Source organism: Grampus griseus (assembly GCF_964374135.1).
Source record: "Grampus griseus genome assembly, chromosome: 5".
NCBI classification, from domain to species: domain Eukaryota; kingdom Metazoa; phylum Chordata; class Mammalia; order Artiodactyla; family Delphinidae; genus Grampus; species Grampus griseus.
Window position 1 is genome coordinate 27,385,907 of NC_138998.1, and position 24,975 is coordinate 27,410,881.

Sequence of the window (24,975 nt, forward strand, 5' to 3'; positions counted from 1 at the left end):
CCCTCAAGTGGCCGCTGAATGTGAGAAGTTCAAGGCGTTTGAAGGAATCTCGCAGGTACCGAAAAGTTGGAAACAATAAAACACCCCTCACCTCCACCGCCATCTCCTTTTCCTTCCTAGGGAAGGAAACTGAAGGTCTGAACTAGGCGGAGGCGGGCCTGGGACAACCTGGCCCTCCGACATCCCGGCCCCGCCCCGCTGAGGGGGGAGGAGCGACAGCTACGGTGGATCCTCCCGCTGGCTTTGTGCGCGCTTGCAATCCAGCTGTCGCCGCGCCACGAGCCCCTACCCCCCGAGGGCGCACATTTCCGGGCCGCCCACCACCCGGATCGCACCGCGAGCCCAGATCTGCTCCCACCCGCTCAGTCCCGGTCCGGCCCAAGTCGCCCGCTGAAATGCCGGTCGACTTTACCGGGTACTGGAAGATGCTGGCCAACGAGAATTTCGAGGAGTACCTGCGCGCGCTGGGTAAGCGCTGCCCGCCGCGCTCTGCCCGGGGCGCCCGGCCGGGCAGCTGGGGGTGGGATCCCGGAGCCCTCCCGAGCCGGCCGCCCACCCGCCTGCCTCCGCCAGCCAAGCCGCCGTCCTGAGCACCCCGACCGGGGAAGGGGCGTCTCCAGGGGTACAGCAAGTGCGAATTGGAGGACGGGGGTTATAGGGTTCACGGTGGTCAATGTCTGATGGTTGGCTCTCGAAGTGGATAATTTCATTAGGAAAGCTGGGCTTGGTTGGCTAGCTTCAGTTTTCAAAAGGTTAGCATAAGGGTAGAAAACTTTGTTGTAAAAAAAAAAACAAAACAAAACAAAGCAAAGAAAAAAAGAAAGAAAAAGACAGACCAGTAGCTGCACGCAGAGGCCTTGCTAATCGAGCAGAGGACCCCGATGGTTTTCTTAGGGGAGTGGGGGTGGGAGAAGCGGGCTCCTAGGGCCCGCTACCTTGGCAACAGTTCTCTGCATTTTCCAGTCAACTCTCTGCTCCTTTCTGCCCCGGCACTCCCTGCAGATGTCAATGTGGCCTTGCGCAAAATCGCCAACTTGCTGAAGCCAGACAAAGAGATCGTGCAGGACGGCGACCACATGATCATCCGGACGCTGAGCACTTTTAGGAACTACATCATGGACTTCCAGGTCGGGGAGGAGTTTGAGGAGGATCTGACGGGCATAGACGACCGCAAGTGCATGGTGAGGCTTCGCGCACACCTGGGCATCTGTTGCCCAGGGGTCCTGACCGAAGGCAGGGCTAGTTCGTCTGAGAGGGGAGCAAGCGCCTTTGTGTTCTTAGGGGTCCAAGATCTTCACACTCCCAGCCCCCAAGGTAGGCAGCTCTCGACTTATCAAGCGTACCCTCCGAAATGAAAGCTGTGGTTTGTTGAGTCTCTCCTGTGTCCCGGCATTGGTGCTTTATACACTTGCCTTCATCTAATCCTCATAACAACCTCTGAAGGAGGTCTCAGTACGCCCATTTTACAGATGAAGAAACAGTCTCAAAGCGACGAAGCAACATGCTCAGAGTAACCCAGCTAGGGAGGGGCTGGGCAGGAATTCCAGGCAAATCTGTTGACTCTCTTGTCTGGCTGAACTGTAGGCTGAGGGAGGAAAGAGAGAAGGGAGGAAAGCAAGATGAAACACAGGCAACCCTTCTGAAGTGTAAACTTCCTACAGGACCTAGCACGAAGCCACTCTAGGAAGCAGGGGGCACCGTCACCCTGCCTTCTGACCTGCCCCTCTTCATCCCCAAAGTGGGGTGTGGCTCCTGGCCACCCCCTTCCCTACCCTGTCCTCCACTGCCCCGAGCTTCCTTTGAAGCTTGCAGCCAACAACCTACTCAGTAGGTCAGTGCCGCAGGAGCCCAGGCCAGAGGAGGCAACAGTGGGGGAAGGGAGTGAGCCCCCTGCCCCCAAGGGTGGGAAGCTGGTGACCCGGAGACCCCAATTAGCGCCACCACAGCAGCCTCTGGAAGGTCAGCCCGGGGCCTCCGTCAACATTCTTGGGGTCGCTGGGAGGTCAGGGTGCTCCGGGTCTCCCTTTCCCAGTCTTGGGTCCAGAGCTAGCTCACTCCCACCCCCAGGGAGCTGCTTTGCTTACTGATAAGCTTCTCCCCGACGCCTCTTCCCCTCCCCCTCCTACCCTTTACTGAGAGTCTGCTCCGTGCCCTGCACTGTGCCAGCTGTTTTCCACCACAGCCCCGTGAGGGAGGGGTTAGTAATCCCATATTTTACAATGACTGAGGCTCCCAGAGGAGATTCCAGAGACTGCACTTTGAGGCCCACACTCCCGCTCGGGGCCAGGCTCCTCTGTGGCTACCCTTTGCAGAAGCCAGGTGTCTGGGGTTTGTCAGAACTGTGCTTGAAGGAGTGCCGGTGTCTGGGGATGAGGAACCCCGGGCCAGGATGACTCACCCCCTACTTGTTGATTCATCTGAAGGGGATCTGAGTTAGTGTCTGAGTCTGCGCTCGGAATAGTGGCGGAAGAGGGGGCGGCCGCCAGGGAGGATCCTTGCAGAGGCCACTGTGGGGACAAAACACTACTGTTGTAGGGAAATGTCAGGTCGTGCCAGCCCACTCTTGAGGTACTTGCAGGGCACAGCAAACATCTCTATGTATTTTGGGTCACTGCCACCTGTGGAATGTGCTGGCTTGTACTTACTGGCTAATTGCCTTCGCTGTTTCATTCCCACCCTCATCCATTACTGTATGAAACATTTATTGATCACCTAGTAACACTAGTTAATATAGGCAGACCTCAGAGATATTGCAGGTTCAGCCCCAGACCCCCGCAATAAAACGAACATCCCAATAAAGCAAGTGACACGAAGTTTTCTGTTTCCCAGTGCATATCAAACTTACGGTTACACTATACTGTGGTCTATTAAGTGTGCAGTAGTATTCTGTGTAAACAGCAGTGTATATACCTTAGTTAAAAACCACTTTAGGGACTTCCCTGGCGGTCCAGTAGTTTATACCCCACACCTCTAAACCAGGAGGCACGGGTTCGAGCCCTGGTCGGGGAACTAAGATCCCACAGGTGGCGCGGCCAAAAAAAAAAAAAGAAAAATTACTTTATAGCTAAAAAAATGCTCACCATCATCTGAGCCTTTGGCAAGTCGTAATCTTTTTGCAATAGTAATGTCAAAGATCACTGATCACAGATCACCGTAACAAATAACGAAAAAGTTTGAAATACTGCAGGAATTACCAAAATGTGACACAGAGACCCAAAGTGAGCAAATGCTGTTGGGAAGATGGTACCAACAGACTTGCTTGATGAAAGTTGCCACAAACCTTTAATTTGTAAAAAACACAATATCTCTGAAGTGCAGTAAAATGAGGTATGCCTGTACTCTTCAAGTGCTGAAGTACCTTTCCCATTTTATTTTAACTCAGTGAATCTTCACAATGCTGGTTTCAACCCCATTTTACAGATAAGAAAACCAAGGCAGGATTTCTTGTTGGGTGACCTTGGGAGGTTAAGGAAGTGGCAGAGGGAGGATTTGAATGCGGTCTGACCCAGCGGAACATGTCACAATCTCTGATGTCCAGGAACTCACAGTCTTTGTGGTAGAGACAGACGCACACACAGTCAGAACACAGTGTGATAAGTGGTGACAAAGGGAAGCTCCAGAGGAGGGCATCTTGGAAGGAATTCTGGAGGTGGTGACTTCTCCACTTACTTGTAACAAAAAAGAGGTGGGGGGCTTCCCTGGTGGCGCAGTGGTTGAGAGTCCGCCTGCCGATGCAGGGGACACGGGTTCGTGCCCCGGTCCGGGAAGATCCCACATGCCGCGGAGCGGCTGGGCCTGTGAGCCATGGCCGCTGAGCCTGCACATCCGGAGCCTGTGCTCCACAACGGGAGAGGCCACAACAGTGAGAGACCCGCGTACCACAAAAAAAAAAAAAAAAAAAAAAAAGGGGTGGAAGGGATGGGTTTGGACACAAAGGAAGGGGCACACGGCCCCCCTCTTTTTTTGGCCATTAAGCATTAGGACAGTGGTAAGTGAACAGATCAGGGAGCCCAGCAGCTGGGCAAACTCAATGACATTGTATGAGGACTCGTGGTCACCTTTGCTGTCCCAGGACTCAGGGCAGCCCCCTCCCAAGTATTATAGATGGCGTGAGCTAACCGTGCTGTTGCCTGTTGGGAGGATGGACGGCCCTCTGCTCTGGCCTTCCCTTGGCCCTTGCACTGCAGAGAAGCCCTTCTCCCCTGCTGCCCAGCTGGAGAGGGCCACAGGGAAGAGCACGGTTGGGGGAGAGCCTAGGATAATAATAGAATGATGGCAACTGTCCAGCCTCGTGCTTGTGAATGAAGGGGAGCTGCCTGCAATAGACCACATGGCCAAGGCCTGGAGGGTCCTCGGGGACCCTCCTCGGGGACCCCCCTCGTGGGGTCCTGGGCAAGGTGGTTGCCAAAGAGAGTGCACTACTATCCCTTCTGCTCCCCGTGCTCTGCAGCCACCAGCCGGGAGCAGTGGCCGGAGGAAGCCAGCTCTCAGCATCAGGTTGGCCTCATTCTAACATGTACTTCCCAGCACATTACAAGGATCTCATTGCTCGCCTGTTCTGTTCATTCCTTTCTTGGTCCTATAAGCATTTTGTGGTGCTCACTCTGTCTTTGCAGCCCTTGCGTTACTAAGATGAATCTCACAAGAGTCCCGCCCTCGTGGAGTTCAGTGTAGTGGGGGCAGCAGACCAAAGCAGTCACTCATACTGAGATGGTGTGTTGATGGGGAAGGACAGGCAGAGAAGGGCCCCCCGGGTCTGGGAGGTCAGGGGCTGTTCCCACAGGAAGTAGAGTCTGAGTAGTGGCTTGACGGATAGGCAGGAATTAGGCAAACAGAAAGGGGACGAGAGGAAGGCCAAGGCCAAGAGAACAGCACTTGGTAGGTGCTATTTCAGACCTGTCCCACACCAGCCCTGGGCTCAAGCCCGGGGTCACAGAGGCAGCAAGGCCTCCTGGAGCACCCAGGCCAGTGGAGGAGACAGACACAGCCTCAGGCCATTAAAGCCCCGTGCAGTGATGGAAGCACAGCAGGCTAGGAGGGCAGGGATGGGGGAATGGGGGACAGGCAGTGGTCAGGGAGGGCTCCCGGGAGGAGGTGACGGCTGAGGGGGACTTGAAGGACAAGTAAGAATTAGGGTGGATGTGGAGAGCATTTCAGGCGAAGGGAACCATGTGCACAAAGGCCCAGAGGTCAGAAAAGGCCTGGCTGGGAGGGGTTTCATCCGGGACAGAGGTGCAGTCTGCAAAGACTTCATGTGGCCAGAGTGCGGGGTGTGGCTGGGAAAGAGGGCAGTGCTGAGGACCCAGTGGGGAGCCTGGATGTGGCCCCGACAGGCCCCAGGGAGCCTTCTGGGAGGGGCGTGGTCAGGCTGCCATCCTCCGCAAAGGGCCCGGAGGCTCAGAGAGCTCTGCTCCTGCCTCTTTCCGTGGGAACCTTATCTGTCTTCTGGAACAGCAGCCAGAGGATGAAATCTGGCCTGCAGATGTGTTTTGTTTGGCTCACACAATGTTTGACAAATTTAAGAGCCAGTTGCCAATGATTGCCAAAGATTGTAAGATGTCATAGAAAAATCCATATTTCCGGCTGTTTGTACCCCAGTAAAATCAGGACTGCTGAAAATGCTGGGTGCCCTTTTATTCCTGCACCCTGTGGATGCCCAGGACACTGTCGCAGCTCCTTCTTTAAGATGGGACCTTCTCCACTCTTCCACAGCCCTCCCCCCACCCTGGTACCTAAAGTCAAGGATCAAACAGCCGCACGTCATTGTTTGCACCGTGTGTTCCTTAGAGCAGTGGTTCCCGAAGCTGAGACTGGCGGCGGCAGCAGCAGCAGCGTGAGAACTTGTTAGAAACACAGATTCTCCAGCCAGACCCCTGGTGGATCAGAAACTCTGGGAGCGGGGCCAGCAATCTGGGTTTCAATAAGCCCACCAGGTGGTTCTGGTGCCACTAAACCTTGAGAACCACCGCTTTGGAGAAAAGAAACCTCTCTGTACCTGTGTCTCTGTAAAAAGTGGACAACACTCATGATGTTTCTTAGGCACTCAGGTGTAGAGGGCCCCATGCTGGCTTAGTCCGTCGCTGGACCCCTGTGGACACGGTAGTCCATGCCCAGAACCACCTGAAATGGCTCTGCGGTCTCTCCCCAGGCTGATGGGTGGAGGGGCTCAGATCTGTGTAGCCGGGATCGCTCAGCTCCCATTTGCAGTCTTTTCTCTTCAGATCTTTACATGACCACAAGTAGCCGGGGCTGTGGGTTTGGTAGAAGTGTATCAAGACTGGACTCAGCTTTTCTCCACCGCCTCCTGCACGCCTTTATCCATTAAAGTGAAATCTCAGGCCCAGTTTGAAACCAGTATTATTTATCGAATCTAGCAGATGGAGGCTTTGGCAGGGTGGGGACCTTCCAAGAAGGAGATGCTCCTTCGCTTCAAATACCGTTCCCCACGCCGGGGCCAGGGAGCCCTTCGGCACAAGGAATGGTCGGGTTCCTGGTTCCCAGCTCGCCCGGCACAAGCAGCTTTTGTGGGAGAAGACGAGCCTCCACAGGATTCCCAGCCGGGAGCCTGGCTCTGCATGGTGGGGGCAGAAGGGCCATTTGTCGTCCCTGTGGACACCAGGTCAGGTTTTCCCTGGGGGAGGCAGCTACGTTCACTCAGCAGCCAGCACCTCCTCCCAGGCTGAGGCCTTGGCTTCATCTCCAGCCTTGAACTCAGGATGACCCCTTCCACAGAGTCTGCCTTCCACTTCCAGCCCTCTGTTGCTTTCTTTGTTTTCACTGTAAAAGGAAAAAAAGAATTCAAATGGCACAGGAGAAAGTGGACTGAAAACGAAAGGACCCCTTCCCTTACTTGGCCTCATTCCCACCCCCCAGAGGTTATCACTGTTACTGTTTCTGGTGGATCTGTGCAGAAATCTTCCTCGAATATAGAAGCCATCCAGCCATGTAGTTATTGAGAAGGTGATTTGTCAATATTTGTATCGAAAGCCGAAAAAGACAGAAAGAGGGAGAGACAGAGAGAGAGAAAGAAAGAAGAAAGGGAGGAAGGAAGGAAGGAAGACAGAAAGAAAAAAAATCTACTTCTTAGCACATTGTTTTCTCACTCGATGATATTTCTTAGGCATCTTTCCATATCAGCACTTACATGTTTCCTTCCCGTCCCTCCCTGACTTACCTTCCTCCATCCATCCATTCATCTAAGTATGGTAATACATGATATCTACCAAACTGCTGTTAATGCTTTGATTTAAATTCTTTTGCCAGCTTTCTTCTGATCCTATTCTTGATTCATTAAAGAGGTTTGGTTTTTTTTTTTTTTTGGTTCTTATTTTAAAAAACACGATGCCAAAGGCAGAATTCACTCCCTGGGCTGCAGAGCTGAGAATGCCATTGGATTTGGAAGCCTTCTGAGAGCCGCCCCTGCTCAGATCAGGCCCCCAGCATTTGGCAGGGTCTTTTCCAGGAAGGAAACACAGAGTCTCTTTCATGTCTTAGCTAAAGTTCTTCGACCTTTGAAATCGGTGTCAGCAGCATACTTTTGAGGATTACAAAGGGAAGAATTAAAGCAACCCAAATAAAATTCACAAAGTAACTTTCAAGAATCACACTTGTTTGTTAGGTTTTGTTTTTTGTTAGGCAGGAACAAAGGAAAATAACGCGCTAAATCCTGACTGAGTGCCATGCCTGTCCCAGATGATTTTAGCACTTTTTCTCTTTTGGTCCCCACAGCAAATGCTGTTCAGTGAGTATCATGATGCCCATTTTACAGACGGGAATCTGAGGCTCCAAGTTGAGGAACCTTTTCAGCCCAAGGTCATCCAGCCAGCTGGTGGCAGAGGAAGGGTTCTAACTAGTTTATTTATAAAGCTATTACAAGGTCTCCTATGGAGCTCTGCTGAGTTCCTTACTGTGAGGCTCATCGCAACCTGGAGGTGAGCACAGACAGTACTGACAAGGCTTGGGGGTGTGGAGAAGGAGTGCTGGTAGTGGAGTCAGACATCTGGTTTCAAATCCTCCTCTATTACTTAGTTAACAAAGTGACCTTAAATGACTGGACCCGCTGCCTCTGTTTTCACATCTGCAAAATGGGCACCATGATTGCTGCTTCACCTGGCTCACAGCAAATTCTGAGGACCATGGTGATAGCACAGAAGGCAGGGCCTGGTGAAGCCACAATACTATGTGCAATAAGTGGGCAAAGCCCTTCTGATACCCTAGACTGCAGGCAAAGCGAACTTGTGTTGGCCAGATGTTTACTGGAGGATTACAGCTGTTTGTTTTTCTGACCGTCATAGCTCCCCTTATTTGGTGGGAATGACCCCTACTTACCTGTGGGTTCTGGTGAAGCTGCAAATCCCAGTACATTGTGTCTCCTGGGATGAGCACCTTAAACCAGGGCCATGACAGTATCCCGTGGCCTGTCCCATGACTGTGCGTTTGACCTGCACTGGGCCAGTCGTACGTTTCCTGCCACCCTCCATGGCTGCATGCAGAAATCCAACAGAAGGAAAAAATAAGATGAGGCTGGTAGATAAGCAGAAATGAGAGAGAGAGAGAGAGAGAGAGAGAGAGAGAAACCTCAGCATCGGAGGGTTGCTGGAACTCCTGACACTTAATGCCATTCTGAGACTTTTCGTCTGTACTTGAACCAGCAAATACATGCCCTTTCTTTCCCCTGAAACTATTTGAACTGGTTTCCTGTCACTTGCACCTAAAAACATCCTATGACATACATAGCCCACAGATCATAGGTTAAAAACCATGTAAGTAGTTAAAGCAGTAGTTCTCAGACTTGAACTTGCCCCACATCCAGACTTTCTGATTCAGAAGGTCTAGAGTAGGGACCAAGAACTTTTCTAACAAGTTCCTGACTAATGCTGATGCTGTGGGTTCAAAGATCGTGCTTGTGATAACTACTAAGAAAGAGAAATGAGGAAGTGGGCTGGCCCACACCCGGGTTCCAGTGATATTCTCGTCATGATTCAGTGTAATAAGCCTGTGCTGGGGTTAAGGGTGCCCAGTTATGGGGGATGAATGAGAGTGAAGGGATGCAGTCCCTGTGGATGGAGTCTGCCTGGGGACACCAAACTTGCAGCAGCCCATGAATAAGTGATACCAGTAGTGTGTTCAGCTGGACAAGCGTGGGATACAGCAGAGCAACGGGGAGCCTTGGCTTTGAGATGAACATGGATTTGAATCCTGGGTCCACTCTCCAACTGTGTTTCCTTGGGGAAGGTACTCTATCCCTCTGGACTTCAGTGTCCTCATTTGTGAAAAGGAGCCAGAGGTAGCACCACTGATGGGATGTTGTGAAAATTAAATGTGGTGATGAATTATTTCAAATTTCTATTGCTATGTAACAAACCACTTCAAAACTTAGTGCTCCGAAACTCCGAAACAATAACAGTTGTTTATTTTCTTCATGAATCTGCAGTTAGGGCAGGGCTCAAAGGGGATGACTTGTCCCTGCGGCATGCCATGTCCGTGAGGTGTTGGAGGGTCCACTTTCCAGATGGCTCACTCATACTCACTCTCTACTGGCTGATTGAGCTTCCTTACAACATGGCAGCCGGGTTCTAAGAACGAGAGGGCCAAGAGAACAAGGCAGAGTGTATGACATTCTTATAATCTACTTAGCCTCTGAAGTCATATAGCAAGGATTTTGCCATACTCTGTTGGTTGAAGCAGTCACAAAGGCCCACCCGTCTTCCCAAGGAAGGGGACATGGACTCCACATCTCAGTGGGGGAGCACGTCGGGTGGAAGATGCTTTAGAAAAGTTCAGTGTGCTCTATGCAAACTAAGCTGTGACCACAGTGCCTGATGTCCGGTGAGTACACAGTGGGAGTTGGAATATTATTCTCTGGCTGAAGTTTGCAGGTCTGTCAGGGCTGGGCTCTCGTTTCTGGCTGGTCTCAAGTAGCAGCAGAGCCCACAAGGACTCCGTGGGGGTGGGAGAAGGTATGTGGTGCCTGGAGCTGGGCCTCTGCAGGCAGGGTGGGAACTCCACCTCCCTGGGCTGCCTGCCACCCAAGGCAGGCCCTGCGTGGGAGGCTGGTGTGTGAGTTGAAGGGGGAAAGGATGGCCTCAGAGTGTTGGGAGTGGTGCAGGCCTTCACCTTCAGCCCTGCACCCACCTCCAAAAGTACTTGATATATGTTATGTATTCAGCCCTCCAACAATCCTAGCACAGAGGGGCTACTCTCCCATTTAACAGACAGGGACCTGAGGTCCTGCCAGGGTCGCACTCCCAGTTAACTACAGCCCAGGGACTGAACTTCAGATCTCTCTGACTCCCAACTTTGTGTGGTTTACAGAACAGACTGCCTTCTGCTGGTGTCCCTAAGTGCCCAGGAACCACAGGCCATTAGAGTGACTGTGGGTTTTTAATTCCGTAGACCACTAGGTAGCCATGAAAGTGATCGCTGTGAAGATAAATGGAAAGTGTTTATGGGCAATCAGTCCACAAGTTTCGTAGATTCTGCTTCTTAATCTCTCTCTCCCCTTTCCCCATCTTCTGAATATCTCTCGCCTGTAATAATAATAACAGTTAATGTCTCTCACGCTTACTACGTGCCAGGCTTGGTGCTGCTGGCCGAGACCTGCGGCTTCCGGGCTGAGGGCAGCTGTTCCTGGCCCTCCTCTAAGCTCTTACTTGTTCACAGCCCATCTCCCTCTGAGGCAAGACCTGGCAGTCCGGCTGTGTCATAACCGGTTCAGTCCATGAACCAGACTGTCATCTTTGGAATCCCATCTCCGCCACTTACAAACTGGGTGGCATTAAGCAAGTTACTTCACCTCCCTTTGCCTTCACTTGTCTGTGAGATGGGGGTTATTATCAAGTAAGGGATCTACTTCACAAGCTACTTCACGATGAGGATTAGACGCAAGAAAGCCTGCAGTCAACTGCTCCATCAATCCGAGCTGTTATTAGTAATTCTCTCGCCGTGTAAACTGTGAGCTCCGGAAGACAAATTCTGGAGGTGGCGATGTGTGAAGGGACAGCTGGCCATCCAGAGAAGAGCTAGCGGGGTTACATGTGCAGAGGCTGGCCTGAAAGGGCACTTTTCTCTCCACCCTGGTGGAGGACGGTGCGGGGCAGTGGGGTGGGCCGCAAGGCCAAGAGCGGAGGGGAAACCAGTGCGTACTGAGAGTCCAGAGCTTCAACAGGTCCTTGCAACCCCTTGTTTCATTTCATCCTGGTGGCTCTGTTCTGTGGCGGGACTCATTAGCCCCATTTTGCAGATGAAGAAATGGAGGCTCAAAAGGTAAATTGCTGGGGTCACCCAGCTAGAAAGAGGTGGGGATGGATTGGAGCTCAGGCCCGCCTCTATCCAAGGCCATCTTCAGGTCCCTCCTGAACGCCCAGCTCAGTCAGGCAAGCTGCTGTCTGCTGGCCAGACGAGCCCCACAGCCTGCCAGGTTCAATGGCAGTGGCATCCAGGGCAGCAAGATGTTCATGTGGGAGCAGTAGGCAGGACATGGGTTCAGAGCTGGGGAGAAGGGGGTTGAAACCATGATTCATGCTCTTCCTGGCATGATGACTAAGCACTCCAGGCCTCAGAAACTCGGGGCTAATGTCACTCCAGTGGTTAACTTGTGTATATAAGACTAATCTATGGACGAAGAAACATACACCTGGGATATTTTGTCATTTAAAAAAGGTGTAAATTACAAGAGTACCCCTAGAATGTTTTCTGCCAACAGAATCATTCATTCTGTTGATTCAACAAGTGGTAATGTGCATTTTCTCTGCCATAGATTCTAATAGGGGCTGGTATCCTACAGTGAATAAAAGGATTCCAGAGCCCAGAGAACTCTTGGTCAAGAGATCCTGACCTGCTCCCTCTTCCCTGGTTACTGAGCAACCATCTTTTATCTTCTGGGAACTGTTTGTTTCTGTTCGCCTTGAAAGATAAAAGATAGGGGCCAGAGGCTCTCGTGGAAGAGATGAGGCCTTGGGTGGGCTCTGCCCCCCTGAGCCCCTCTGAGCACCTTCTGGCAGGACGGCCCCTCCTTTATTCCACCCCCACTGCAGGTGAACCTGAGAATAGGCCGATTTCTTACACTTGCCCAAGCAGCAGAGCCAGCTCCGCCCGCCAGCTGAGCAAATATTTGGATTTTTCCATTGTACCAGGTTTGGCCGGTTGGAGCCACATAGGTGTGAAGTGAGGAAGAAGAGATGCTGGTAACTTCTAGGGTCGGAGGTGCAGGATCACACTCCCTGGGGAGTGTCCAGCCTGGCAAAGCCCATTCAGAAGCCTCACTCATGCAGCCCCTGACCTCCCTGCATCTGTGCAGGCTGTCCCCTCTGCCTGGGATTCCCTCGTTCCTCTTTTCCAGTTTCTACTTCTTCACCTAACTCTCTTGATGTGTTTTGGTGTCGGTTCCAGCGTTACCTCCTCCGGGAAGCCTTCCCTGATGGACCTCTGTCTCTACTTCAGAGGCGGACGAGGTGCCTTCCCACTTCCAAAATCACCATCACCTGCCTCTACCCAGCACTTGCCGTTTTGCTGGAATTCTCTGTCTGCTTGTCTTCAATAGTCTGTGAGCTCTTGAGAACAGAATCCTCACCTTCCCTGCCTCTATTTCTAGCACACGAGGCTGGTGTGCAGGTGTGGCACCCGCATTTGCTGAATGATGCTTCCTTACGCAGAACCATGATGCAAAGTCTTACTGCTCATTCAAGGGTCAGCTTAGACCAGGGAACCGCAGAGCCCAGTAGCCAAGAGCATGGGCTGTAGAGTCAAACCTCATCTCTGTACTTCATGGCTGGGTGACCTTAAAGCCTCAGTCTCCACATCTGTAAAATGGGGAGAAGCATAACTGCTCCAGGAGGTTTAAAGAATCAACTTGATATGACCCACGCTTTAGTACCCTGCCCAGCACATAGTGAGTGTTAAATAGATGATTTTAGGGTGATGACAGTGATGGTGATAATGACAGTGCTGTTATTACTTACACCGGGAAGTACCCAGCACACCACACACAGGTGCTGTTGATGCCAGTTTACATGCGTGTCTTCCCTCCAGCCTGAGCTGCTCCACGGCAGAGCTTGGGTCCAGCCCAGCCTTAGGGCCACCCTCAGTGCTGGGCCCCTGCAATGACCGAGCCCAGTCCCACAGGATCCCTGTGACCTTCTCCAGCCTCACTTCCCCCCCACCCCCCGCATCCAGAACCTTGGCCTCATGGGGCCTTGAGCTCTCTGATGGTTTGTTGTTTTAAAATTAAGCCTGGGCGCTTTCTGGAATGTTTAAGGAATTTAAAATATTTCATGTCAACATGAGTCTTAACATTTTATCATTTAGTTTGTCCTAAGAATCGTGTTATCATTTGCTGTCCGCTTCTTCATGGTGTTGGAATCACATTTGCCCATGCGCACGAAGGCCTGCTGTGGCTTTACTGGTCTGTAGCTGTTGCTTCTAATGGCTTTTATGTGCCTAGTTACTCGTTCGTGTTTTAAGGCCTCATTAATCTAGTTTTAATATGCTTACAGAATGAATCGGCTTTTCCCCCGAATGTGCTGATTTTAGGTCATTGCCATTCCCCTGGGAAAGGATCAGCGGCTCACCCAACCTGACCTCCCAGGCAGGGCAGCTCATGGACTCAGCCAGAAAGAACTGGGTTCAAATGATGGCTCAAGCCCTAACCCCAAGGAGGCTTGGGCTGGTTACTTAACAAGCCTAATTTTGATTGGCTCTAAATCCTGAGGTGGAAAGCCCCCAGCACCATACCTGGCACTTGGCAGGTCCTCAGTTACCTTCCCTGCCCTTCCCGCCCACCCACGTATTTCACAGGCACCGGAGGCTGAGAACCTTCTCGTTATTCCAGAAACCCTCAAAGGGTGAAGCACACTGTAACATCAAGCTCCAGGAGGAATGGCCAGTTTGTATCTTTTAGCGATTCACGTCATGCTAGAAAGTGTCTAGTCACTGTCTGGTTTTTCAATTTTCCCCTTAAATTTAAAGAGCACAGGCTTGGGAGTCAGACCTGGGTCAGTCCTGGCTCTGCCCTTTGCAAGGAGAACCACCATGGACAAGACCTCCCCTCTGAGGACCTGGCTCTGGAACCACAGAGACAGTAAGGTCCAGTCCCAGCCCTCTGGGAAGCGGCTCTGTAAGCAGAGGGCCTCCCAGAGCTGGGCGGGCGAGTTGTGGGGACCGCTGATCCATTTTCCCCCTGCTCACGAGAGTGGATGTTTGGGGCACGCGGGAGCTTTAAGGAACGTCACAAATTCTTGGCAGCCAAGTTGAATCCCACTATTTGTGGTTCATGCCAGGTCACTGCCAAGAGATGGGTCCATTTAGTGGGAATGGTCTGTCACTCCCAGTATAGGTCACTCATACAGGGTGAGGGGCCTCGAGGCTTCCCTGGAGCCAGCTTCCCCAGGCTGCCTGCGGGAGCTGAGTTTTCTATGTCACCCCAGGGCCAGCTCGAGTTTCTAAGTGGTCAGGGGAGCTGGATAACGGCTTTTGAAGTGACAGTCCCCTGTCAGAGTAATACAAAGCTGTCTTCACTCACCTTTTGGTGCATGTATCTCCGGGAGAGCTGCTGACAAGGCCAAAGTGTTGGAGGTTATTAGTTTTTAATAGAAAAGTGAGACCGGCTTTGCTTTAGAACCAGCTGCCCTGGGCACCAGCTCTTTTGCAGACTTCAGATGGTCTAGGCAGTGAGAATTACCGTTGGGAGGGGAGTTGAAGGTGGCCATACTTTCCCCTTGTTCTTGGGTTTGTCTGGACTTCATTTCCAAGATGGAGTTCCCAGAAGTGGGGTGCTGGGCAGCTCTGCCTATCCCCGTGGTTGGTACCATGCCCACCTCAGCCCGCACTGGCATCTGCCTTCCTGTGTCACTTGAAAAGCACCAGAAACATCTTCTTGCCTGAAACTCCCCCACTAGACCCTGATTAAATGGATTAAGCAATGGTGAGTGTCCAAGCTGGGCAACCGAATTGAATGACCTCTTAAGGACCCTTTCAGATCTGCATTCACGGGGCAAGCTGAGCCTCGTCCCAGACTTTGCCTGGTGTGGCAGAGGTGGCCGCTCACCACAGAGGGAGGTCACAGAAGGAGTCCTCGTTATCAGAAGCTATGTTTTGTGTCACAAGAAAACAAGTGACCATTGTTTGCTACATCCCCCTCCCAACGTTCTTTCTTTTGCTTCTTTCCTCTCATTTGTTTGTAGGTGATGGTCCTCCTCCCTGACTCCCCGCCCCCCTTTTCTGTTCTTAGGACAAATCTGATCCTCTGGGAAATGGCTGGCTTATTCCCACAGGGTACAAAGCTTAGAAAGGAAAATCCACGCCCACCCCATGTGAACGTGGAACAGCAACGTGGGAGAACTAAATCGCATCTTCAGAACCATCGCGGCTGTCAGTGGGGAGTCTCCAAATAGATCTTCTGCTTAAACAAAGACTAATTAAATTTAGGGGAAGCGGACATCGCAGGGCTCCTGGGCACCCGGCTCAGCAGGCAGCCCCTGCAGGATCTCCTCTTGGATCCAAGTGTCCCGGAAAAGAAGGAGCTCCTGAAACATTTAGCCATGGTGAATGGCTTGTCCGTCACTTCTTCACAAATCTCCGACTTAGAAAAGAAAGGCTCTAGTTATTGTTCAGCTTCTACAGGCAAATCCCCCCCCCCCGTCTTATCTAAGCTCTGGACATCGTGATTACCATGACCTCGGGCCCCCTGTGCCAGCCCTATGCACTTCATGTATATTTTCTCTCCTCCTCCGCATACGCTGGTAAAGTAGGTCTTGCAGTTATCCAAAGCCACATAACAAACCACCGCAAAACGCGATACGTTAAAACAGCCACCACGTGCTCTCAGGATGCTGTAGGTTGATTCAGTGTCCACGGCTCCGTGTGACTACCTTCAGCTAAAGGCTCGGTTGGGGCGACCAACAGACTGTCACAGCCTCTGGCAGTGACTGCTTTCTCATCGTCTGGGGCTTATCATGTGGGCTTTCACTCTAATAGAATAGCCTTCACTTCCTTAAAGCACAGCAGCTCGGTTCCCAGAGGCGAGGGTCCCGAGAGGACGAGCCCCCAGCGCACAAGGGCTTTTGAAGGCGCCTGTTACCCCACGCTGGCTGCTGTCCTGTTGGCCAGAGCGAGTCGCGAAGCCAAGGCCAGAATCAGCGTGGGCGGGGCCTCACAAGGGCGTGAATGGCATGTGACCCATTGGGAGCCCCGATGGAACAGTCGGCCATAGCAGGTACCACGAATCCCCCTTTTGTGGATGAGGGCACTGAGGCTCAGGTCATTCCACACAGTTAGGGACAGAGGACCCAGGTCTGTTGACGATGCTGACAACACTGGGTCAACCTGATACAGGGTGGGAGGGCGGCAGGTACCTGAAGCCCAGGGTAAATTACAGCTGAGCTTCCCAGAGGACAGCCCGGCAGACGGGCGGGCAGACCGGGGCCCACTGGGGAGTGTTCCACCCAGCAGATCAGAGCCACGGGGCTATGTGAGGGCGCAGGCAGCATTGGGGGGCATTGAAAACATGCTCCAGGCCACAGTCCCAGTTACAGTCTGGCGCTATGACCCTGTCTACCCCCCAGCCTCGTACTTGCCCCTCCTTCAGCACTGGCCTGCTTGTCGTTATTCACTCTGTTTGGGATGCCTTCCCGCTTTAAAAACCTAGCTGTGTTTCCTCTGAGAATGAGGGGCCCTCCTGGGCATTGCAGCCCCTGTGCTTCCCCTGATGGCAGCACCTACCACACTGAACCGTAACTGCCTGGCACTCCTCTGTCTGCCCGTCTCTTCGGTGATCTCTTAGCCCAGGGGCCTTCAGGACTCTGGCTCCCAGCACCCCACACCCAGCAATGGTTGGGCTAAACTGAAGTGTGTTCCTCCCGGGGGCTGCTCAGTCTTAGCATAATGCCCATGTTTTCTCTGCACCCCCCAAAAACTGAGCAGACATCGGCTGGGTGCATAGCCTGGCCTGGGAAACAAGGGGGCACTGAGTCATGCAAGGCCCATGTTCCAGCCCAAATTGTTTTCCTCATTAGCTGGGTGACACCGAGAAAGTCACCTAACCTCTCTGAGCTCAGCCTCCTCTGTATATCCAATACAGACGAGAATAGTGTCTTTTCTGTCCCACTCACTCTGGGTCAAGGGTCAGCGGGAACTCGGGGCTTGAGGAAGCGCCTGCTCTGGACACTGACATAGCATTGGTGCATTAAGGATCCCTCTCTTTGAGGGTCTGATTTGTAGGGCTCTAAGAAAGGGTTCTCTGCGCTCAAAGAGCCTTCCGCTCCCTGAATCCCTCGATCTATCATGAAGCCTGAAATTGCACCATCCATCATTCTTTTGGTAAGGTATTTTGATTATCTATATCCAAACGGTCCTTGTTAAAAGATGCCAAATGAATCCGAAAGTGTAACATGTTAGCACAGGAGCAAAGCCTGCTTTACTGGGTTTTTTTAAATTTAATTTAATTTATTTTATGTACAGCAGGTTCTTATTAGTTATCTGTTTTATACATGTAAGTGTATATATGTCAATCCCAATCTCCCTAGCCTGCCTTACTATTTTTTTTTTTAGATTTTTTTTTTAATTTATTTTTGTCTGTGTTGGGTCTTCGTTGCTGCACGCGGGCTTCTATTGCTGCGGTGAGTGGGGGCTACTCTTCGTTGCAGTAAGCAGGCTTTTCGTTGTGATGGCTTCTCTTGTTGCCGAGCACAGGCTCTAGGTGCACAGGCTTCAGTAGTTGTGGCACGTGGGGTCAGTAGTTGTGGTGCACGGACTTAGCTGCTCCACGGCATGTGAGATCTTACCAGACCAGGGCTCGAACCCATGTCCCCTGCATTGGCAGGCAGATTCTTAACCACTACACCACCAGGGAAGCACCTAACCTGCTTTACTATTAATGAACATCTCTTTCATGCTCATTCTCTGACATTGACATTGGAAGGGAAGCAGGTGTGAGCCTTTTGGAGATCAAGGTGGTGATCCTTATCAAAAGCCTTAAAAATACGCTCACTCTTTCATGCGACAATTTTTCCTCCGGAAATTTATTCTAAAGAAACGTTGTGCTCAAAACTGTATACAAGGAAGTCTTCTTTGTAGTAGCACAGAATTATAAATAACCTAAAAGTCCAAGAATGGGTAATGGGCTAAATAAGTATGTATGTACAATGAAATACTACCAGGATTGTCCTCATGGGCCTGTGACCAGTGCAGTCCCAGAGGCTTCTGTGCCCAGAAGGGCCCCTCACTTGGTTTAATGCTCTGCTGTCACTGTCTTAAAATTCTTAATCGTTTTTTAAAAGGAGGCTTCATTTTCATTTTGTGCTAGGTGGGCACTACAAATTACATAGCCATTTCCTAAATATTATATAACAATTAAAATAATGCTTATGAAGAATATCTGTTGAAGTGGAAAATTTCTTCTATTAAGTGAAGAAACTAGAGTGCAAAGCCATAAATGATGCAATCCGAACTTTTTAAAAACAAAAATATGTGTGTGCGTGTGTGTATACACACACACACACACACACACACACACACATATAAAGACTGGACAGAAATACACCAAAATCTAATTATCTCTGAAGAAGCAAGATTTTAGGTATTCTTGTTACTACTCTATTCTTTTTTGAGCATTTCTCGAGTTTTCCAGGACAGAGGGTATGAATATGCTCATAGACTCTAATATTTCCGGTAGAGACAGAAGTGTATCTATTGTAACTGAGCACCAGTGAGTCTCTCTTGGCCTCTGATAGCGTCTGGAGCCCTCAGTGTGCAGGGTAGACTTCTGGATAAACTCATGAAGAGAAGCTCAGTTGATGAGGAGGCCAAGTGTTCTTACGAGCTCCTTGAAGTTGAGGACCGTCTGATTTCAGTCCCCACTTCCCTTCACAGTCTGGGCATGGACAAGGCACCCAGTGAATGGGCATCTTGTCGGTGGCCTGAGGTCGTTAGTGGCCTTTACCCTCGACCCACCTCGTCAGACATTCACTTCATTCTGTCCTGACTTGGAGGTGGGACCTTCTTTCTGGCTTGGGGCTGGACATGTGCCCCGAGTGATCTGTGCACCAGGGAGAGGAACCGCCTGCCCCCCACCAGGTCCTCCTGTGCCCCTCTCCCTCTGGGCTCCAGGAGCAGAGGGCAGATTGATGCCTGTGCAGAGCTGGGGGCACACTGGCTCCACCTGTCCCCCTTGTGCCCGCCTCTCATTGCATTCTTCATCCCAACAGTAGAGGGCGGTAGAGATCCACAAGCTCAGGCGTGAGACTGGGGGTTGGGGAGGAAGGGGGAGGTGGTGCTCCCTAGGGAGAGGCCCACTCACTCCACATCCATTTCCCAGATTCTTCTTTCTCTCCTAAATCTTTATCAGGCTCTAGCTGCCTGTTCTCTCAGCTGAGCATGGCAGGAACAGAAGAATCCTAGAACCTTACCTCTGTAAAGCCAAGGCCTCTGAGTTCATGGCCTCTGACACCTCACATGACAGATGGGTGGGGGGGGGGAGCAGAGAAGTGATGGACTTGCTCAGAGCCACACAGTGAAGGGGCAAATGGGGTTCTAACCTCTACAGGGGGAGGCGGGGCCCATGTGGATGGGAGGTGGGTAGCTGCGGATATGGGAGATGCCCACTGCACACAGGTCCCAGTCTAGACCTGTGGAGCTCCTGGACCATCTCCCCTCTAAATTCCGCACTTCGAGCCCTGTATTTCTGGGTGGGTCCATGTGCACAGGCTGGGCCTCCTCCTGCTGTCTGTCTGCCCTTCAGCACGCCCAGTACTTGGCGGGGCACGCGGGGCTCAGGGAAGTTGTGAACGCTCAAAGGTGGGGCCGGAGGCAGGGATGGAGGCCAGACGGGCGGGCAGACCGGGGGCTTCCTCCTCTTTCCCCCACGGTCCCCTGGAATGTGGAACCTGCCTGAGGAGCTTCCTGAGCACGCCCCGCGCTGTTCAGTCTCTGTGCCTTCGTCTGGTCGTGGTCCGCGGAGAAACGCTCTCTCCCAGCGCCTGCTTGTCTCTGCTTCCGCTTCGCTCTCCTGTCTTTCAAAGCCCAGCCTGGTGCCTTCTCCTGCCAGCGCCTCCCTTCCCTGAGTCTCCTCTGGGCTCCCGCAGCCTCTGGTCTGTAACTCTGGTGATGCTGGGCACCTAGGGAGGCAGCGTAGTCCAGCGGGGAGGGGGACCTCTGAACGTCACAGATCCGTGTTCTGATCTGGCTCTGCCATTGACACGTGGGGGGACGTGGCAAGTACCGTAGCCTGATCTGTAGAGCAGAGATGCTAGCCCATGCTCCACGTGGACAGTCATGAGGATCCAGTGAGCGCCGAGAGTGCCTGGAAGAGCTGCCGTTTGTACCCGCAGAGGGTGATGTATATCTAAGGTCATTCTCCAGGCAGTGAAAAGATGTTTGAGGCGGGTGGGGGGCCTCTTTTTTGGTGTCCCAAGACCTTGCAAAGGTTGAAACAGTGAATGAATGAATGAATGAATGTCTGGGGATGAGCAGGATATTCTAAGAAGTCTACCTCTCACCACCGAGATGCAGGCCAGCAGCCGTCACGCACCCCCAAACCCCGTGTGCGCTCAACCCTCAGAAACCCCTCCTCCCTTCCCAGCCCCATTCTCAGCCTTTGCACTGACAGCTCCCGCCCCAGTGACTTTTTCTCCCCTAATTATCCATTTAAATGAAATTTATGAAGGTTTTTGTGAATTTTAAAACCGATTTGCGGGCTTCTCTGGTGGCACAGTGGTTGAGAGTCCGCCTGCCGATGCAGGGGACACGGGTTCGTGTCCCGGTCCGGGAAGATCTCACATGCCGCGGAGCGGCTGGGCCCGTGAGCCATGGCCGCTGAGCCTGCGCGTCCGGAGCCTGTTGCTCCGCAACGGGAGAGGCCACAGCAGTGAGAGGCCCGCGTACCGAAAAAAAAAAAAAAAAAAAAAAAAAACCAATTTGCCTGCTTTAATAAGAGCACGTGATGGACAAGGAGTATGAGGCTGCAGATTTTCTGAAATGAAATTGACTTGAGCGCACCCTGGATTCTCAAGGTTGGGGCTGCCCCTCCCCCAGAGCCCAGGGGCTGCTGGCTCCAGACTGATAGCTGTGGTTTTTGGCTCCGCAGACCACGGTGAGCTGGGACGGGGACAAGCTCGAGTGTGTGCAGAAGGGCGAGAAGGAGGGACGTGGCTGGACCCAGTGGATTGAGGGTGACGAGCTGCACCTGGTAGGTTCCGGGGGTACGGGGGTAGGTAAGTCAAGCTGGGCCCCAGAGGCCCTGGTCATGTTGGTGTCTGGATGGACTTTGGAAGTATGCGCCATGGGTGGACCTTGGTTCTGCTCTGAAGCTTCACTTCCAAGGCCCTGGGGAAGATGCTTGAGTGACTTTAAAAACTGAGCAATGTGTTTTCAAGGTCTAGGCTGACCCACTTGTCCAATCAGAGGGAGGAGGTGAGGAGATGCATCTGCTAAGCATGAGATGTGGAGCATTCTGTATCTCTTTCCATTGTCTCAGCAGCCCGATGGGCCAGGTACTGTTAAGGTTCTTATTTTGGAGATGAGGACACAGAGGCTCACATCCAAGTAACACAGCCAGAAGATAGCAGAACTTACATTTGCTCCCAAATGATACCTGTTTTCACGATGTCAAATTGTGGCTAGCCAGAGCCAGGCGAGTTCTCTAAGCTTCTCAAGACATGATCTTGTTACCTGAAAACTGGGTTCACCTCTTGGTGGGTGTCGAGCCAAAAGATACAACCGAGCCAGCGATCCGGAGAAGGAAGGGTTTATTAATTGGATCAAGTGAGGAGAACACCGGGGACCTTTCCCAAAGCTGTGTCTCCCTGAACAGCAAAATTGGGGAAGTTTTAAACCAAGGGCACATGTGTATTCATGAAGGGGCTTGAGCAGAGGAGAATTCAGCATTGAAATGGGGCAAAGGCGCGCAGGCTCAGCGGCCATGTCTCACGGGCGCAGCCGCTCCGCGGCATGTGGGATCTTCCCGGACCGGGGCACGAACCTGTGTCCCCTGCATCGGCAGGCGGACTCTCAACCACTGCGCCACCAGGGAAGCCCCAAGCTTTAATTGATTGAAGTCTTGAGGGTCAGAAAAGGTCCACATCATAATCCCATCCTCCACCTGGGTGGAGGCCTTAGTTCCCAAGGAGCTCAAAGCTGGTTATGTGTATTCCTTGAGGAAGAACCAAGCCTCTGTTTTATCACTGAACTGTGATAAACTGTGATAAACAAGTCCCTGAACTTGACTGCTTTTCCTTGGTTCCTGCAGTTCTTCACTTCCCTTAAGATCAGTAATTACTGAGACCTGTTCAAGGGCAAGCACTGTAGCCAGGCTTAGATCACAAAATGGCTCAGGCCAAAAATGGCTTCTTTATGTCCGGGCACTCCCTACCCTATCTGCTTACAATCTGTACAATCTAGGTTGGAGGAGGAGAAGCCTTTCTCGGCTCAGGTGTGGGCCCCACTCACCCTGTCCTCCAGCCTTGGGATCGCTCGTCAAAGCCACTTCTACTCTATCCATTGTCTGGAAAAAGCATATCCAAATCCAGAGTAGGGGCCTTAGCCTCTGGGGGGGCTAAAAATAACACCTGCCGTCTGAGCAGAGACCTCCTGTCATTCCTTCTGCCACCTTGGAACTCCCCAGCTACTTTCCTTCTGAGAAAGGAGCCTCGTCCAGGTGACCTGGGGTCTATTCTGACTCACCGCGTACTTTTGGGGAGGTGCCTTTCTTCCCTCAACCTCATCTGCAAAACGCCATCCTAGTACATAGGGCTCCTGCCAAGGTCAGGGTCTGCAGGAGCTTTGGGACATGTGAGCGCTGAGAGGAGACACATCATATTCAGAGGCAGCGTCGGCTCGTGTAGAGCCTGGGCTGCAATGTCTGACCTTGAGCCTTTCTCCCTCCTGGGCCTCTGTTTCCTCAACTGCAGAGCAATGAGGGTAGGTTATGTGATCTCCACTGGCCCTGTCAGCTCAGTAGTTCTGTGGCTTTTTGCCAGAGGTTGCAAAGTGTGGGCCACAGGCCTCTTTTATTTGGCCATCCGTGGGCTTCAAATTTCTTCAGCCAGTAATTTAAAAATTGGGAGATGTCACATAAATATTCAGATTTCTAGACTCCTACCAAAACAAACAAACAAACAAAAAGCTTCGCAGGTGTGGACACTGTGCTGTCATTCTTGCTGGCAACACTCAGCAGGGGGTGCCCTGGAGGCAGAGCATGGACTTTCTTAGCTGCATTTAGCACTACCCTGGAGCTTTTAAAAATAGCAATTCCAGGACCTCACCCTCTGAGATACTGATACCAGTGTAGCCTAGAACCCAGGCATTTTTCAAACTCCCCCAGTAACTCTATTGTGCAGCTGAAGCTTGGCACCACCATGCTGGTTTGCAACCCTGGTCTGCAGTGACCCCTTTGGGGATTGAGCCTTGTGTCTGGCCCTGATTTCTTGCAGCCCTGCACACAGACTCTGACCTGGGCTCAGGCCTGACGTTCTTAAAGCCTTTGGCTTGTCGAGGGTAGTAGACGGAGGGAGGCATCTGAGAGTCCTGTCAGTCAGCTCTGAGCGGCATCTGCCTCCAGCCAGCTCTGTCTATAGTGCATAGCCAAGACCGATGTCCACTGATCCAGTTCAACTGACTCGCCAAGGAATTGTCTAGTTCAGACCAACTCTTGGGGAGAAATAGCAGTCACGGAGTATTTTCCAAGTCCCTGCCCCTGGATCCGCTGAGCCCCAAGTGTGACCTTGCTTTGGCCAATAACAAGAATCTGTTTTTGTTTCAGGAGATGAGAGTGCAGGGTGTGGTCTGCAAGCAAGTATTCAAAAAGGTGAACTGAAGCGTGAACGTACCTTAGTCTCGAGGAATGAGTGGCATGGAAGGAGGGGGGCAGGGTCCCCCTCTCTGCTCAGCATGGGGCAGAGAGCCAGCCTGCATCTGTTAGCAGAGTCTGTCTCTCCTGGCTTTGTCTCTTTCCCTTTTCTTCAAACGAAGCCATCCCAATAAAAGTGGTCTCTGCTCGATATGTCTATTTTGGAAAAGCTTTGAAACTCCACTGTGCTCACATTTTCTCTGAAGGCTTCTGAAGCTGTGCTCTTGATGCCAGCCCTGAGCAGATGGGAGAGATTCAGCCACACGCCTGCAGATTTGGTCCTGATGTTACACCTGTACGGTCTCTCTCCAGGGCACAGGCCTGGGTCCCGGGTCTGTGGCCTGACATTCAGTCATCTGTGTTTTAAGTACCTACCGTATCATATGTCCAGTCAGGGCCCAGGTGTAGTGAGTGCCGGAAGCAGGCCAGGATGCCCTCTACCTCGGAACTTAGAGCCTTGTTCAGGTCAGACCAGCAGTGACTTCATGACTGCACTTACAAGTGCACAAGAGATGCTCCAAAAGTTGTTTGTAAGCGAAATGGAACTGGATAGAATTTTAAACTCAAAGCTAGAATGAGGTGAACATTAATGAAAGACAGTTGCCAATTGGATTTAATTTCAGAGATGTCATGAATACACACCTCATCACCCCAAAACCATCCGCACCCCATCTATGGGCTTATGTAAAGCCTTCCTCTTCACTGTTACGGATGAGGCATAACTTGCCAATCCCCCTGGAAGAAGAAAAGCAGCCTCATGTTCTCACTAAAGTGTAAATGACTGCTAGCTGTGCCTTTGCATAAAGAAATGGGGACACTGAGTGAGGAGGGGGGACACCATGGGTAGGAAGAACCCCTGGGAAAGGAAAGACTCACATTGAGGACCCTGAACACCAAACCTGCCCAGGCTGGGCCCTGCCCTTTGGGAAGAGCGCTGGGTTAGGAGTCAGATGTGCTGGGATGGAATCCCAACACCACTCACAGGGCTACCACACCGCTCTGGACCTCACATCTCTAGTCAGAAACTCACGGTAATAATCCCGCTCCCTTCCTACACAGATAGGTTCGTGAGGCTTGTCACGCATATAAAACTTGTAGGCTGCCCAGTGCTAAATCAATGGCTCTCAGACTTAGCTAAA

At 51.9% G+C, this 24,975-nt stretch overlaps 1 protein-coding gene across 1 annotated transcript; it reads left to right on the plus strand.

Annotated features, from left to right (window-relative positions):
• The first annotated feature begins 214 nt into the window (after nucleotides 1-214).
• RBP1 (retinol binding protein 1) lies at nucleotides 215-23,987 on the plus strand. Its single transcript, XM_082654369.1, has 4 exons — nucleotides 215-468; nucleotides 1,003-1,181; nucleotides 21,077-21,178; nucleotides 23,750-23,987. The coding sequence occupies exons 1-4, from the start codon at nucleotides 396-398 to the stop codon at nucleotides 23,801-23,803; spliced, it is 408 nt and encodes a 135-aa protein (XP_082510495.1). The 5' UTR covers nucleotides 215-395; the 3' UTR covers nucleotides 23,804-23,987.
• The last annotated feature ends 988 nt before the right edge of the window (nucleotides 23,988-24,975 follow it).